The sequence below is a fragment of the Schistocerca serialis genome, chromosome 1 (genome assembly GCF_023864345.2).
Source record: "Schistocerca serialis cubense isolate TAMUIC-IGC-003099 chromosome 1, iqSchSeri2.2, whole genome shotgun sequence".
NCBI classification, from domain to species: domain Eukaryota; kingdom Metazoa; phylum Arthropoda; class Insecta; order Orthoptera; family Acrididae; genus Schistocerca; species Schistocerca serialis.
In genome coordinates, this window is record NC_064638.1 from 850,122,379 (window position 1) to 850,141,015 (window position 18,637).

Consider the following 18,637-nt stretch of genomic DNA (forward strand, 5'->3'; position numbering starts at 1 on the left):
ACAAGTATGAAGAAAAGGGTCTAATTAGGTTTTCAGGGCATTTAATTTTTTTAAATTTAAGTTTAATACTGTTAGTGTATGTATGCATAATCATTCATGGCTCTGGAATTTCAGTAACACATATTAAATTACTAATAAGTTGTCTTCAACCTATTTATCTCAAATCCACACCAGTCACTTCCTATGGAATGTTGGCTGTTGGCATTGTCTGTTTTAAAAGATATGAAGCTAGAATTTTATTACTAATTTCCACTATGTAACCATAGTGGTTTAATCTTTTTTACTGCAATTTCAGATTTTGATGCTAGCAACAACGGCAAAAAGAAAACTTGTCAAGAATATTTGTTGTTCTGTTAGTTTACACTACATTATTTGGTTGTTACAATACAATTAACTACTCCTGCTATTACTGTAAGAATATCAAGCAAGCTGAAGACATTTCTGTATGTTATACTCATTTCACCCTAGCTTCCAAGGTTTTTGAAGTTATTATGAAACAGAAAAAGGGAGGAGAGGTACACAATGACGAAAACATAAACACGGTATATTGCAACACAATGTATTATACAATCAACTGTTTGTGTTTAATATAAATCACACTAAACCTACTAAAACTGATTATTGAAAAAAAATCACCGTCAACATTTAGTAGTAGCAGGAAATTCCATGAATGTGTGAACACTGGCACAAATACACACGAAAAGTTATTAGCTTCACAAAATGTTCATCTGCAACAAGGGCATATTTCAAAGTGCTTCATTAACAAAAAATTATATGTATTTCCAGAAGGTAAAAAAATAAGCCTTTTCTTGATGCAGCTGAGACCATAAATGAGCTTAACAGTGTGAACTATAAATAGGAACACTCGCATAACAAGGTACATTTTTTAAGGCTGAGCACACTGTGATCATAAATAATGTGGTTAGTCTTTACTAATGATAGATTTAACACTTCTTGAAACCACCAAAAATGATTTTCTTGTTCATCAAAATGATTTGTTGCTATAGTTTTAAAGTGGTTCACTTCATAATTTCACTACATGTTGTCACTGCAAATGTGAAACATACTAATACGTTATAGCACTACCTCACTAAGTATTAAGAGCTCAACAGCTGAGATGAAAAGTATGTTCTCCTCATTTGCAGCAAAAGGCATTTTTATAATAAAATGTGAGCTATTGTACGTGTTCGTCCACTCATTCTGCTCAACGATTCCTCCTTGGACGACGAAATGCATTTACCTAATTATCTAATTTATAATTTGAATTTTGATTATCTAGTTTATAGTCTCAGTATAGATTTAACAAATCTATTATAAGTGAAGAAACACTAAAGTATTTGTGAAAGGCAATTTATCGGTGCACAGACAAACTCACAACTTGAAAAAGGAAATGAGCGCTTCGACATGCTTCACTCAAGTTTTCTAATTTCTCTTCATTTTCATTACAGACTGACTGACTGACTTGTGCTGATAATGAGATGCTTAGGTCACGCTCATGAAAATTTCAACAGTTCCTTCAGTGTTGATCTTTAACTACATAAGCTATTCTTTAACTGCGTAAGTACTGCAAACCTCTCATGATTAAAATCAAGCCTGTGAATTTGCCTGTGCTAAGTATTTCCATTCTACACACCTCACTACCTCAGAGAATGTCTTAACACTGTATTTCCATGACAAACCATTTTCACGGGCCTCTTGTAACAAGTTTTTGGCAATAATGCTCCAATCCGAACCAACAGATACTTATCACATTATTCCAACATTATCAAAATTAGACATATGAACTTCTTAAATAAACCTCTAAAATTCTGCTGCTAATCGGTAGTCATCCACTCCTCATCGTCATCGTCCTTTTTATCACTACCACCAGAACCACCATCAGTTTTCTTTCGTTTCTCATCACCTCCTGGCTGTTTCTTTTCATCTTCCTTGGGTGCACGGCTCGTGCCTTGAGCTGATGACTCATCCTTGCTTATAGACGCCTTCTGTAATGCTTTCACGAACTCTTCCATATTACCCTGATTAGCAGCATCTACTGCCTCCGGGCCTACTTCAAATTGCTGCACAACAGGCCCAAGTTGTCCTGACTGTAATGCTGCACTGAACATACTAAGGGCCTGCAACAAGTAATTGTGAATGGGTTATTTCTGCCAGTCTCATTTCACACAGAAGCAGAAGTATGTTCACAAAAAATACACAAACAGAAGTATATTAACTGCTTGTTACTCAGAGTCAAAACCTTCATACTTCCTATGATGTAATATTACTGCAACTTATTTTCATTATATTATCTGTACAAAGATAAAGTAAAAATGCAACAGTGAACAAATGTGGCCGCATAAAATAGGATCGATCTAAGAGCTGTGAAGAGTTGGCTCACTAAGAACACTATCAAACACACTCACATCAAGCGATATACAAAAAACTGCTTAAAAAGGTTATAAAAGCAATGAGGGAAACTGTAAACATTAAAATTAATTAACAACTACAAAAATAAACAAAATTCTGTTCAAATGTTAAAACATTATTTTGAATTATTCACAACTATATCTAAATCCAAATGCTGATACAGACTCTTATCCAGAAAACAGACATTTAGTTGGATCAGGTCAGAGCAAGGCTATGACTGACTAAAATTGATAAAGTAACAGTAATCAACCAACGTGGCTTTGCTGTGCTGGTACTGAGAATGGCTGAAAGCAAGGGGAAACTACAGCCATAATTTTTCCCGAGGGCATGTAGCTTTACTGCATGGTGTCCTCTAGGGGTTAAATATTCTGGAGGTAAAACAGTCCCCCATTCAGATCTCTGGGCGGGGAATACTCTGGAGGACGTTACCAGAAGAAAGAAATCTCACATTCTAAGTGTGGAATGACAGATCTCTTAATAGGGCAGGTAGGTTAGAAAATTTAAAAAGGGAAATGGATAGGTGAAAGTTAGATATAGTGGGAATTAGTGAGTTTTGCTATTTGGGGAGAAAAATAACTGCTGTTGGTCGAAGTAGAGAGGATATAAAATTTAGACTGGCTATGGCAAGGAAAGCGCTCTGAAGAAGAGAATTTTGTTAACTTCAATTATAGATTTAAGTGTCATACCTCCATGTGATGAAACTTCATAGTTTATGAGTGGTGCTTTACATTATGTGCATACATATACCTAAAGAAAACTGCATCATACAGTTTTTGCTGCTGCAAGATCATAAGTAGTCTGCACTGGAACATAGTATCATCATAAGTAACTGAAAAATATTCCCTTTAATAATTTGTTTACATCACTTAAAATTGTTGTGAGGCACAATTACACTTAAAAAGACATTGTCTCACGTCTTGTTTTGGTTGTAGGGCACCACCACCCCAAGGAAATATCGTCGCTTGTGGAAACAAAAGGCGAAAGCTAATGGAAAACATGAACTAGCTGTCTGAAAATGAACGTGTCAGATCGAAACCAGTAACAGCTCTATTTAAATAAATAAATAGATAGCATTATAAAAGTGGCTGGTTGCTGTTATCTTCTATGTATGAGTCAATCTGTATTTAATACTATTGTTTATTAACAGAGGAATCAATAACTTTATAAGGAAATAGGTTTCAATGGACAGCAGCAACCTGTGTTTCATTTCCAAATGTAATCATCTGAACTCTTCCAGCAATGGGTCACCAACCTCCTGAAATATTTCTATTGATACAATGAGATTTGTTGTAGCATTCTCTTGACATTTTCTTTATGTGTCTTAATACAGAGTAATATTTACTGTACTTCTATGATGTACATTTCTTCTACATGCTCAATGAATTCCACTTTACAATATAAGCAGCTCCTGCTGTTTCTGCTTCCAGAAATCTAGTATAGAGTTTGAACAGTCATTTGATTGTACTTTGGATATAAGCAAACAATAATGTTTTTTTTAAAATAGAAGCTGCTGCCACGTATGACATGTATACTGTAGTTAGACAGTACAAAAGGATCTACAGCTGCTCAGATTCATCAGAAGTTGGACTTAGCATCTGGGCCTACTGTAATGAGTGAACAAAGGTGCCACACAAATATGTACATGATGAGAAGCGGAGTTTTAATGATGCGACCCACGTAACTCTTTCTTGTAATCCATTCTAAAAATACTGGAACTGTATGGAAACACCTGCACATGTGTCTTACAGTTTTATAACAAAGTTTACAATGTTTGCCACTCGCCATAAAGTTGACATGCCGTGTTGCAGAAAGTCACAATGAAAAGACTTACGTATAAGCTTTCAGACAAAGCCTTCATCAGAAAAGAAAAAGGAACACACACACACACACACACACACACACACACACACACACACACACACACACACACAAGCAAGCACACCCCTTACACACACACAACCACTATCACCGGCCAGAATACAATTTGCATTAAATGGGAGCAAGAATCTGGAGTGGGCTGGGGAAGGGGAGGGATGCCAGGGTATGAGTGGGGGGAGAGGAATCAGTGCTGGCAGTGAAGTATCTAAGGACTGGTGGTGGTAAGATAGGGCTGCCAGGTGCAGCATCAGCAGGCTGTGGGAAAGGGACAGGGGAGGCAGTCGGAGAGAGGAGCAGATAAGGTAAAAATACTGATGGGTGCACCAGCCGGGGGCAGTGCACAAAGAGGATGAGGCGAACTGTGAGGATGTGACACGACAGAGGGAGTGGAAATGATTGGGTGGAGGGTGTGGGGACAGTAGGTTATAGTAGGTTGAGGCCAGGATGATTTCAGGAGTGGAGAATGTACTGTACACTTAACTCCTATCTGTGCAGTTCAGAAAAGCTGATGGTGGAGCGGAGAATTCAGATGGCCCATTGAAATCAAACATGTTATATTCAGTTGCATGTTGTAGCACAGGACTCTTGGCCACATTTTGGTGCTGGTCATTAATCTTAGTGGGCAGCTGGATAGTGGCCACGCCAATATAAAAATCTGTGCAATAATTTCAGCAGAGGCATTATATGACATGGCTGTGACAGGACTAGAATACGAAGAGCTGGGTGGGTGGACTGGGCAGGTATTTCACCTCAGCCTCCCAAAGGGATATTACCCTACGGCAAGGTGGTGGGGTTGGGAGTGGTACAGGAATGGACTAAGTAGGGGTAGGAAGAATCTCTAGTACAATGTCCCTCATTTCAGGACATGATGACATGATGATACATAAAACCCCGACGAAGGATGTGATTTAAGTTTTTCCAGTTTGGAGTGCTACTGGATAACAAAGGCGGTGCTCATTTATAGCTGGTTCTTAGAGGTAGTGGGAGGATTGGGGCTGTGTGGGGATATAGCATAGGACATATGTTCATGGGTTAGGTCTCTGACAGTGTGTCTTAAGGCCTTTGTGAGACCTTCAGCATAGCTGTTTGCGTGGGATTTTTTGGTGTAGACAGGGTGACTTCTTTCAAAAAGCAGGCACTGTTGGTGGCTGGTGGGTTTAATGTGGACAGATGCGTGGATGAAGCAATCAGAGAGGTGGTGGTCAATGTCCAGGAAGGGGGCAAGCTGGGATGAGGAGGACCAAGTGAAGTTGAGGGGAGAGATGGTGCTGAGGTTATGAAGGAATGAGGATAGGGTGTTCCGAGTCCAGATCATGCCTGTATCATTAATGAACCTGGACCAGACTAGGGGTTTGGGGTTTTGGGTGGCTAGGAAGGTTTCCTCTAGATGGCCCATAAACAGGTTGGGATTCAGGTGCATGGTTTATATGTAAACCTGCCCTTGAAAGGAGAAGTAGTAGCATGTTAGGATATAATTAGTAAGATACATGAGGAATGAAGTAGTGGATTTGGAGAGGAAGTGGTCAATAGCGGCAAGACCATGAACGTGAGAGATGTTGGTGCATAGGGAAGTGTGTCACCTTTGACAAGTAGGAATCCAGGAGATAAAGGGGTGGGGATGATTAACAGTCTGTGCAGTGATACTTATCTGATGTAGGAGGCTACACTTTGGGCAACAGGTTGGAGGTGTTTGTCAACAAGGGCCCAAATCTTTTAGTGGCAACACAATAAACAGCTACAATGGGGATTCCAGGAATGTTGGGTTTGTGGAGCATGCAGAAAGTGGGTATGTGAGGTGTCAATAGGAGTGAGGAGAAAAAATGGATTCAGAGGAGAGGTACTGGGAAGGTCCTAAGAATTTAAGCAGAGATTAGGGGTTCTGTTGGACTTCTGGGATGTGATCACACTAGCACGAGTTTATAGAAGGTGGTGTCAAACAACTGGTCAGGCAGTCACAGCAATTCATAAGCTTTGTCTGCAGATAGAGTGATTAGGTCAGCATCTGCTCTGAGGATGTTTATGTTTGTCCTTTCTTCTACTGAAACAGTGTTCTTGGGGAGAAACCTGAGGAAGGATGGTGAGGCCAAGTTGGAGGTAAGAAATTCTTGGAAGGTGACTAGGGGGTGGTTGGGTTGGAGGATGGAGAGAATCATGGTTGGATGTGGGTATGAACTAGGAGAGGTTAGTTTCAATGCTGGAATTAGGTTGGCTTTTGTTGGAAGGATTGGTGGCAAAGATGTGTCCCCATTGCACGGATTGTGAGAAGTAGAGTAGGTTTTTGACAAGTCCAACACCAAAATTTTCTTTGCACTCACCATTTTTTTAATTTATTTGTTACAAAAACATGAACACACCTTTGTGTATCCACTCCACTAAACCACCAAAACTATGAAATGACAAAATACATCTCACAGTCTCATTTTCAGTTATCCTGAAACAAATGGGGAGCAAAGAATTATGAATTAAAAGACTGTTGCTGTATTTTGTCTTTTCCAGGTGGAAGTTACATGTAGCAGATGCAAAAAGAAGGTGCACTCATGTTTTGTGACGTGATCATTTCCATGAATGGTGAGTACAAACAATTTGTTTGTGTGGTCTTGGGCTACCTGTCGATCATTTTATATTTATGCTTACAGAAGACAAAGAAACAGAGCATAAGCAATAAAGCAACGAAGAGATACACTTCCAACAGAGTCAGCTGCAGGTTATACAAAAAGCACAAAATGTATGTCATGTGTTGCTTTATGATTTAACTACCATATTCATGGCATATGCATAATAGTGAAATCTGTGTGTACACACTGTTTTATTGCAGTTTAGCAATGCTCCGCTTGAGAAAGACCAAACACACAAAACTGCAATATAGCAGATTTTATTCATAAACAAGGACCATGATGTCTTTCTAAATCTCTATGACTGAACAGAGATCTGACGAACTCTCCTCCCAAGAACATGTCCAGTGTGTACCACTGCACCACCTTACTCTGTGTCCTCAAAAACCTTGGTAACAATTACAGCTGATAGGTATTGTGACACCCTTGCCAAACTGACGTGTCATTTCAAATCAACAGAATATGTAATAGTAGTCTGGAACAGTCCTCCATGACACGGTGTGCCCACATACTGCTGGCAGTACGTTGCTTATGATACAGCATTCTCCTCAGAAACTTTTCAACGACCCATCCTGCAGTCCCAACCACGCATTCAGAAATCACTATTTGTTCTTGCATTTTAAACAACTGCTTGGCAGAAAATAATTTGAAGATGACAAACTCAAGACTGAAGCTGTAAATTGGTTCAATTCGTGGGTAGTGATGTTCTAAGCAGAACAGGTGAAACAAGTTTGTGCAGCATCATGAAAAGTGCTTAAAAACTGATGATAAAATCTCCCCCTCCCCTCCCCGAACACACACAACTGTAGCTGGCTGACCTGTGGCACAGAAACCAAAGTAATACAACAAAAGACACTAAGCATTTGCTTGCAGCTATGCACCCATAAAATCAATCAGTTACATGTGGGTTAGTCCCTTTCCCCAATTTTGTTTACTATTTTAAGTGTAGTTAGATTTTATTTTGAATTTTAGTCATTGTGCAAAAGCCATATGCAGACACTAACAATATTTTCAACAGTAACTGAAGCCTTATCAAAATATCACCATGAATTGTCTACCTTTGAACTACAATTTCACCTTTGTTGCTTTCAAAATTTGTTCATAATATTTTTTGGGGTGCATACAAGATTGTTGAAGTTCCAGTAAAAAATCATTTTTCTGCAAGTGACAGATTGGGACAATTTTTGTGAAGTTACCATAAAAATGTGAGCAAGTTGCAGCTCTTCTGAGAGAAATTTTATCATCTGCAAAGTAAAAGTTTAGGGGCAAACAAACCTACAGAAAGTCCAGAGCAAGCAGTATATATTACAGTTTGTCTTAGCACAACTGTCTATGAAGCATGCAACTTCGTATTCTGAACATTTAACTTCTTTTTATAGAGGGATGCATGATGTTTACTACACTTAGCTTATGGCAGGGAAACCAATGAAAAGTGTTTCACCTACTGATGCAAGGTGTTGAATCTGCACTGATCAGTTCAAATACACAAAGGATCTTATCACACATTTTTTTGGTTGACATGTGGGTCAATATTAGCTTCTTACTGATCTGTTTCAGTGAGCTATGTTATCTGAATTAAATAGATGTCTGCCACAAATAACAAAAACCATTATTCACTGCACACAAATAATAATTATCATTATAATTATAATTATTACAATTATCATTGTTTATATTACTAAACCACTAGCCTGGAACCTGGTGCCAGTTGTGGATTGCCTGTGTAATGGCTTCCAGTGACAATAAAAATCCGAATTTCATTATTCTGCATAGTTACTGGCCAATTTTAAAAACTTAAAATACTGTCAATCTACTCATTAAGAAGCATAATCTCATTTTATAAAGTTTAACACAATACAATAAGTACTGTAGTGTCTACATGTTACTGATGGCTCACAAATACCCCCACTATTTTCATTGAGTATTTGACAATGAGAGCACTTAATGACTTCCAATGAACTTTATACACTATTTCAAACCTTTCCAAACTGTTTCTCACTGAAACCATGCACAAAAATGATGAAATGAAAAAAGTTTATCGCTTGCTAATTTTCAATGTTCATGCAGCCAAACTTCAGCACCAGATATTGCAAAATCACATAATTGTGTGAGACACGGTTCACGAGCTATAACATGAAACATTCAGATGCATGAAAAACTACCTTTTGCTTACAATGTTGTGCAAATTACCAAGGCTATATTCATCCAGTGTTCCATAATGAGAGCACTTAGTGACTTTCACCAAACTTTAGGCATAATTCTCAAAAGTCATGAATTTTTTCTCACTTACATGCTAAAAGTCAAATATTTAAAACATTAACTCATTTGTAAGGTGATCAGATAATCAATTCTTTAAAGAAACAGTTATTTGCTGCTGCTGCAACTATTTCAATTAATCACTGCACCAAGGCACAATAAACACTCCACTTGCTTTCGTAAGTAGCCAAATATTTTTTGCAATCCTTCTACAACAGCTCTTGAAGAAACAAGCTTTTTCCAGTTTTCCACTGGCACACAAGCACTACTGTTTTCTGCAGAATGCATTTTGTACAAACAAAACTGGCAATCATTTTGGTAGGATTTGGGTAATGTTAATTAAACAAAAAAAATCTGACCTTAATTTAATTTTTCTATGAGAACTTAGCTTTACAGGATGTTACAAACACAACAACATGTAAACATTACTTTCGGGAATACTAAACAAATTACACATTTAAGTCACCTGCTGGAACTGAGGTGATGCAAGGGTTGAACGAAGTTGTTCAGATGGAGGCACAGTAGATGAAGACTCTTCAACTGATGGCACATGCTGCAGTAATTCTGTCACCAATTCTGTATTTCTCAACAACGTCTGCAGGTTTTCAGATGTGATTGTCGATGCCAGATCCACTAAAGAAAACAAGACCATTGTTTGAAACATATCTACAAACATTTCATAAGTAACTAGAGAGGAAAATTTATCCTGGATTATTACCATCGATTAAGACTTTGTTTTATAATTTATGCCTAAATTTGATTTCGAACAGAGACTATAGAGAAATGTTCGAGCCAACTAATATGAAGCAAAATTATTCCTATGACATATGAACGTGCCAGTAGTCGCTTGCAGACAAGATTAATAACAGTAGGCAATGAAAATCAAAGCTCTGACAAACTAGCGATACAATATTCCACATTTATTTTTCCCGAAGTTTCCAATATAATTCTTGTCATTAGTTTGAATTAAGTACTAACAAGTGTAGTAAAGTTATGAGCTTAGGAAACTCACTACTGTATGGTGCACTGCTAACATCTTAGATAAGACTCATGGACAGCCAGGCTGCTCCTGTTTCATTATGAATTTCCAGTTTCTATTATCACATTTCAGTATTCCAGTAAGTGCCTCAAGTACATTACTGTAACTAAAATAGTATTTCAGCTAAGAGGCACTGGATTCTTCTTTAGGAAGAACAGAGTTAAAAAGGCCAATCAGGTTACCTAGTTTTATGTTTTCTGTGGTTTCCTGAAATTGATTAAGGCAAATACCTGGATGGTTGCTCTGCAAATGACATAACTGATTTCCTTACCCACCTTTGTCTAATAAAAGCTTGTGCACAGTCTCTAATTACTTGAACAGGATGCTGAAACCATAACTTCCTATCCTCTTCCTGTATCTCATATCCACAAAATCGTGACATCTCATGAAAATCTCTTAATATCAAACATAAATTCCACAAATATTACTGTTACAATTCTTTATGAGCACTTGTATCCCCTTTTCGTAAGTCAGGAAGAACATTCCTATTCTTGAACAGTGTAGGGGGATGGGACAGTTGTATGTTTAAATGTCCCAAGCTGCTAGGTCAGCAGTACCTTTGTCATCGAACAGGCAGGCTCTCTACTATCTACAGTGACACATACTGCAGATCAGAGTGAGCCTACCGCGCAAACCCCAGAGGAAGAAAACTGCAAGTTCTAATAATGTCAGCTAAGCTGAGGTAAGGACAAAAAGGAGAAAGGGAGACAGAGGAAGAAAAGCAAGCAACGTGTCCCATCTAGTGGGCAGCCGGAAGCCCCTGAAAGAGTGTAACAAGAGGACATACATCCCCAGGCCCCACCACTTACCAGAGGTACCCTACTCAGAGACTGCCTTGGAAACACTGGCGACATGGACAGGGCAAGTGAAGCACAGAGAGACAAAAGATTAACAAGTCTAACAGGTCATGTGAGAGAGGGGAAGAAGAGTAAAAGAGCAGGTAGGGTGAGGACAGGACTGGATCACCAAGCCCAGAAGCTGCAGCCCGGTCTGAGCAGATGAAGTAACAGGGTATTCTGCCAACCCCTTGATGGACTGATAAGGGTAAGTGGCTCTCCCTTGAAGAGAGTGGTGAAAGTCCACTTCACTAATAAAACTTATAAAACTCAGTCAGCCACTTGGGCATTATTTCTTAATGCCACGGGAAGCAAGTCAGGGAGATTAAGAATCCACCGCACAGCAGATAGGTTGGGACAGTCCAGAAAAATATGGACCTCTGTCACACGTGAGCCAGAACGAAGTAGAGTGGGTTCTCGTTACACAGGAGACGACCACGAGTCATCCAAGTATGGCCGATGTGGAGCCAGCAAAAGACAGCAGAGTCCTTGAGAGAGGCCTGCATGGAGGATCTCCGCAGATTCGTAGCCTCCTTTATCCCCCAGTTAGTTTGGCGACGTTAGAGTGGGTGATTCCGCATTCCAGGCACTAAAACTTGATGGCGTAATACCAATTGGAGATCAGTTTCTGGAATATGGATCTCACGTCTGTTTACTGGCACCCAGTTTGACTAGTCTATCAGTGAGTTCATTACCTGGGATCCCAACTTGGCCCACGGTTCAAACAAATGTCATTGAGCGTCCACATTAGTCAAGTGCATACAGGGAATCCTGGGTAGCACTGACCAAGGGATGGCAAAGGCAGCACTGGTCAAGAGCTTGAAAACTGCCCAAGGAGTCATTGCAGATGAGAAAGGATCCACCAGTGCCACTACCGAATGCTCAAGAGCATAAGAGATGGCTAGCAACCCTGCAGTGAAAACACTACAGCCATTTGGCAAGGACAGCAGTTCAGTATGTCCCGTATGTATATAAGCCAAGCCTCCGTGACCAGCAAACATCGAGCCATCAGTGTAGATTACTTCTGAACCTTGGGATGAGCCAAGGATGGAGAAAAATTGACAGTGGAGGGCCTCAGGATGGGCAGTCTTTTGGACCTTGTGATAGGTCAAGATGAAACTGTGGCCAAGGAATGCACCATGGAGGTGTATGAGCAGTGTTGGGAACAATAAAATGGAAACAATAGATTCAGTGGTTGCTGGGAAACAACTGACTGACTTGGTTGCAGCTCTACTGATCAGTTGAATTATTCATTCCCTCTTTTGACTGAAACCAGTCTATGGGAGGAATCAAATGGAAACAAGCAAATCGGCTGGTTGAAGCTTTACTTATCACTTTGATTATTATACATTCATTTCCTTTTGAGTGAAACTAGTCACTGGGAGCAACGAATGAAAGAAGTCAACACAATCCTGTGGCATTTCGCTAACTGACTTAGATATTCATTCTTTCTTTCTTTCCAAGTGAAACCAACCAGTCTTTTTAGCTGTATCTGAGTATCCAACATGTTCCATGTCAGCATCCTGCTGCCGCAGGCACAAGGTAGTGGCCAATCGCTGCTAGTGCAGGTCCTAGTAGTGCTGTGCTCACACTGGCCACTGCGCTACCTTCTCGCACTGGCTGCATCCCTGGCCCTGGCAGCAGCAGGAGGAGGTGGCGGCAGCTGCTATGGTGAGAGCACCACACGCCCACTTCAAATGACCATCACCACCACAGAAAATGGTGAAAGTATGGGAGTGAAATCACTCAAACCCAGAGACTGAGTCAAAAAATTCATATAACTGAGGTTACCAACACATACTTGTCTCTGTCGGTTGTCTCGTATTGGATAAAACAACTTGAATCAGGCATGTGAGTGAAAACATTCATGTAACAATAACATTCGAAGGAGACTTGTGTCAATCAGTTGTCTTGCATTGAGTGAAACCACTTAAACCCGATGAGTGAGTGGAAACATTCATACAGCTGACATGGTCGCAGAGTCTAGTTTCGTTTGACTGAAAAACCAACTAAAGCAAAAAGCAATTGACTGAGCAGTTGACTGCCGAAAACAGGAATTGTGTACAGGATTGGGCCCAGAGGAGAAATGGAAGATGAAACAACTGAAGTTCAGAGAGGATTCAGATTGCAAATGATAATCCCTAATCAAGGCCACCATTGTGGGAGACGAATTACTGTGTTTGGAAAGGGGAGATGGTAGTTTGGATGCTTAGGGGAGCTGCAAACATGAGTATCATAATGAACATGCTGCTGTTGGCACCTGATCCACAATGAAAGGACCACAGCCTTCACAAGTACACTGTTCACAGGACTGTTTCAAAAAGCTCCTGACGCAAGTTGAATCCCATAGTTGTGTATCAATCCAGTACCCGCAATGCTGAGGGTGATGCTGAACTGTATGCCAGACTCCCATAATCTAGACAGGACTGTATCAGGGCTTTTTACAGCTGCAGAGGGGTAGTGCAATCTGCACCCCAGCTGGTGTTACTCAGTCATTGAAGTGTATTAAGGTGCAACCAGCACTTTCACTTAATCTGACGGGGATGAGGAATCTCCACACTGAAAATCGAAGACCAGTCCTAAAAAGCGAGAAGCCTCCACCACATTGAGTAGTTGATCATTAATTTAAGGTTCTGGTTGTGGGTGCATGGTACAAGACTGACATAGGTAACTGATGTGAGTCCTGTCGGCGCAAAATCTAAAGCCAAGGGTGAGGAATGATGGCTGTGCCTTCCACATGGTGTCTTGCAGTCCAACTTCAGCAACGCCTACACTAGAGGAGCAATAGTAAAGACAGAAGTTCTTAGCATACATGGAGGGTGATACTGAGAACCCCACAACTGCTGCTGGGCTGTTTAAGACTACTGGAAAAAGAAGGATACTCAGTACAGAGCCCTGCAGCACCCCATTCTCTTGGATGTTGAGGGGTACTTGGGAAGCACAAACTCAAACCCAGAACGTACACTGTGACAGGACGTTCTGGATGAAAATCTGAAGTGGACCCCAGAGACCCCACTTGGGAAGGGAGCGAAGGTAAGACTTTTTCAGGTAGGAGAAGACCGGTATAAGGTGTTGACATCAGGCAAAAGCTGTTCAGATGGCAGACTCCAGGTAAACCAGATTATCAGTAGAGGAATGGCCTTGGCAAGAACCACCCTGGGACGGAGTCACAAGATCTGAAGACTCAAGGAGCAACACAGCTACTGGCTCACCATGCGTTCAAGCAACTTACAGAGACCACTGGTGAGACTTATTGGGCGATAATTGTCCATCTGTAGAAGATGCTTACCTGATTTCAGTGCTGGGACAATGACATGATGGGAACTCACCCTAACTCCAGGTGCTGTTAAAGATGGCAAGGATACGACGCTGGCAATCCACTGGTAGGTGCTTGATCATTTCGTTGTGGATGCAGTCTGGCCCTGGAGCTGTGTCAGGGCAGTGGACTAGGACACACAAATTCCCACACACTGAGTGGAGCATTGTATGGTTCCAGGTGGTGTGTAGTAAAAGGTAACTGCTTTCACTCCAACTGTTGTTTTGGGACACTAAAAGCAGGCTCATAATTCTCAGATGCTGAGCTATGAGCATGGTACACAGCAAAACGTTCAGTGACAGCATCTGGGACAGTGTAGACCGTGCCAGTCAATGTAATACAAGGTACACCTGCAGGTGTTTTGCATCCATAGAGATGGATGATCTTAGCCCAAACCTATGAAGAAGATGTACATTGTCCAATTGTTGACATGTACTACTCTCAGCATTCTCGCTTCCATTGTTTTACTAGGTGGTGCACTGGAGCCCCTAGTTGCTCCATTGATGGGTGCTGTTTGTGGCACTGAATAGCCCGCCTACAATCTCTAATAGCCTCTGCGATTCTACCACGACACTGTCTTTCATCGGAGCAGACACGAGGAACAGAGGACCGCTATATCATCTGCCGAAAGAATGGCTATAGTTATGTTCTGCACAGCCTCTTTGATATCTGCATGTGGCAGGGAGCCAAGGTTGACAGCAGAAGTGAAAGCATTCCAGTCAGCACTGTTGAGAGCCCGTCTGAGCATGCAGCCAAAGGAGTGACACTGAGGGAGGGGCAGGAAGATTAGGAAGTTGTCAGTACCACAAAGGTCATCATGGACTCTTCAGCACATAGATGGGAGAACACAAGGGCTACAAATGGAAAGGTCAGTGGCCTGTAAGGTTCTGTGCACCACACTGAATTGTATGGGGTATCAGTACTAACTAGAGGCAAAGGTCAAGTTGTGCCAGTAAATTTTTCAAGTCCTTCCAAACATTAGGAAAGGTATAGGGAGCTGAGAAACCAATGCAAACAGTATATTCTGAGACACTTCACCATCTGGAGGAAGGTAAACAATGCAAATGGCATTGTGGCACAGCCACAGCCTCCAAAGGTGTTCAAGAGACATGAGTGTAGACATATGAGCATACTCTGGCTGACACCCTGTCACAGGAAGCATGAATCTTATAATATCCCCAGTATCCACAAAGGGCTGTGGTTTGCATTGCCGGAAACACAGTATCCTGAAGGGCAATGCAGAATGCAGGTGAAGTGCACAAAAGATATCCTGGCTCAACCAGGTAGCGGAAAAACTGCTACAATTCCACTAGAGAATAATGTTGCTGTACAATGAGGCCACAAAGGGATCTAGGGGGCAGGTTATGCCTTAGGGTCATATGCTGCAACTGAGGTGTTATGATATCAATGTACATAGGTTTCTAGTTCCGTTGTCGGGGTGACTCGGGGTCTCAGGGGCTGCCAGAATCCCCACCTTGACCACAGGAGTGGAACGGGTGGTATCTGGTGGCATGGGGGCCACCGGAATGTCCTATTCCTTGGAGGTCTTTTTCTTGTCTTTCCTCTCCTCACAGATTTTTGATGATTGCTAGGGTTTCTCTGAATCAGTTTCAGGTAAAGATGGTGATTGCAAAGCCCTGCTACCAGCAGCCTGTGGCCCCTTTAGCCACTGGCTAGGCCAGGTTTTAGACCAGTGGAAAGCTTGGAAGACAGTGTCCCAATGGACCCGTCCATGCTGAAAGATGCCACACAAAGGGGATTTGTTACCGACAGGGAAGTGGGGACCAAATGTCCTTGGTGGTTGGGAAGTCATTGATCCCTAAAAGTAGGCAAGGGGGAAGTTGCAAGAGGGGAGCTCCCAACCATCATGGGGGTAGGCATAGTTAAGCCACCCTGGGGGCCCACTGTAGGTGCAACAGGCAGGAGTACATTGCCAAAGGTGAGACACAGTTAACTGTAGCGTATGATATTGTTTGATATACTGGGTGCAACTGCTCGTATTACTTCTTGGCACCTTGATAACTGAGTTTTTCCAGAGTCTTGTATTATCGTATTTTATTTTCTCTCTGGAAAAACAGTCTAATCTGTTGAGCAGGGAGAATGGTGCTTTCCACAGCTGACAAATGGAGGGAGGTGCACAGGGAGCAATCGCATGCAGCTGTTGTCCACAATCTCTACAGATGGGGCTAGCGTAAGCACAGCACGGTGAAGGGGGGGGGGGGGGGGGGGGGGGGGGGGGGGGGGGCTGAGCACATGGTTTCACATCGCATCAGTATATCAACACCTTTACCTTTTCAGGCAATTAATTGCCCTCAACAGCCAAGATGAAAGCACTGGTAGCAACCCTATTGTTCTTTGGCCTCCTATGTACACGATGGACAAAGTGTATACCCTGTCATCCTAAGTTGGCATGTAGCTCATCATCAGATTGTAAGAGCATGTCTGTGAAAAATGATGTACTGGACTAAATTTAGACTGTTATGGGGAGTGACAGTCACCAGTACGCCCCAGCTTGTCAGAAGTGAGCAGTGCCCATTACTGGACACGGGATGCTGTTTTGATCAAAATTGTCCCACTTTTCATTTCAGAGATGGCTGTCACTTTCCCAAACTTGTCTTCGAAGTTCTCCACAAAGAAAAGTAATTACCATCAGTCCTTGTACGAACCAAGTATTGCTGGGAGTATTGTTCTGCTTGCCACTTGGTCCTATGTTCCTATCACAGCTTAGCCACGAAAGGAAACATTTTAGGGTCATGTCTCTATGCACTGATAGAGGACTGTCCTTTCACAGACACTGATGAGGCCATATGGCCATCGGCAGGAGACAACTTCATCCACTTCATTTCAGGTTGATCTGTCATGTGCCACCAACTCCGAATGGGGGCTCTCCCATGGGTGCCACCCAGTCTCATCAACAGCTACCGGGCCAATAATCCGTTGCTCAGAGTCGCCATGCCCCAGTCACGATGGGCACATACTCCTTGGCATACAGAGTTTTCAGTTTAAGCACCAACAGTGTGATCCCTGCGTGGTCATGGGGCTTCCATACTGCAGGTACTTTATGACCCTTTACAAAAACTTAACTCCTCCTGAACAGGCCATGAAGGTCCAATGGTACTGATTGGTCGCCATGTCATCCTCAGCCCGTAGGCATCACTGGATGCGGATATGGACATGTTGTGAGCACACCGCTCTCCAGGCCATATGTTAGTTTCAGAGACCAGAGCCACTCCTTCTCAATCAAGTAGTTCCACAGTTTGCCTCACAAGGGCTGAGTGCACCCCACTTGCCAACAGCGCTAGCAGACCGGATGGTCACCCATCCAAGTGCTGCCCAGCCGGACAGCGCTTAACTTCGGTAATCTGATGGGGAACTGGTGTTATCACTGCGGCAAGGTCATTGGCCTGACCCTTTACAAACGAGCAGAATTACTTTTGGTTCTGTGAGAGATATTTCAATAATTTCTGTTATAGTTGTCATTAAAGGCTCCAAGCACTGTCCTCTTGACAGTACAACTCATTTCATTTAGCTTTTATCCATAGCTTATGCTTTGTTTTACACCTATTATGCATTACACTATTTTCCTTCAGAAGTTTCTTTCGAGTGACTATATTCCATGGTGGGTCCGCCCTGTCAAACTATTCTTACCAGGCATATATCTTTCAATTGTCTTGTTACCTATTCTCGTAAACTAGTTCTACATACTCTACACAAAAATGTTTTTGGTTCATCTTTGACACCAATTATCTAGCTTACCAAAAATTTGTATCTTCCTACTTGTTTAAGCTGTGCTTTGTACTATATTCGTCATATTGCTACAACTGCTTCACACTCACTGAAAAGAGGTCAGGTCTATTAGTTAACATTAAATCCAACGTACAGGGCAAGTCTATGATGGATGTTACAAACTTTCAGGAATGATGGACAAGGGTAAATGTATCAATATGAGGTAAGGGACTCTAGCCCAGAAATAACCGACTACAGTTATAAGGAAAACTTTTTTTGATACCTATGAAAGTAAACTCTTCTACTTCAAGCTCTACGATTCCAAATTTTGAAAGGAGGTTGTGTGGACCAAAATAACAAAATATGGTCTAGAAAACGTGTTCTAAAGTGCGTATGTTAAGAACGATTATTATTATTATTATTATTATTTCTTTCTTTCTTTTCTCAGACGTTAAGTCTGGTCAAAAATGGAAAGTGACGCGGACCTTGATCAAGCATGACTTCCTTTTAACTGTACGGTATATGTTATATTGCATTTTGGAACTTTCGGGTAATTGAACATGTA

At 41.5% G+C, this 18,637-nt stretch overlaps 1 protein-coding gene across 3 annotated transcripts in view; it reads right to left on the reverse strand.

Moving 5' to 3' along the window:
• Positions 1 to 545: 545 nt before the first annotated feature.
• The window catches only part of LOC126485188 (proteasomal ubiquitin receptor ADRM1-B), a 110,882-nt gene continuing 92,790 nt past the window's right edge, over positions 546 to 18,637 (reverse strand). For all 3 annotated transcript variants that reach the window (XM_050108858.1, XM_050108857.1, XM_050108859.1), the window contains 2 exons: positions 9,622 to 9,788; positions 546 to 2,117 (listed from right to left, as the gene is read on the reverse strand). In XM_050108858.1, the coding sequence (XP_049964815.1) occupies positions 1,815 to 2,117; positions 9,622 to 9,788 (470 nt within the window). In that variant the 3' untranslated portion in view covers positions 546 to 1,814. The remainder of the gene's footprint in view (positions 2,118 to 9,621; positions 9,789 to 18,637) is intronic.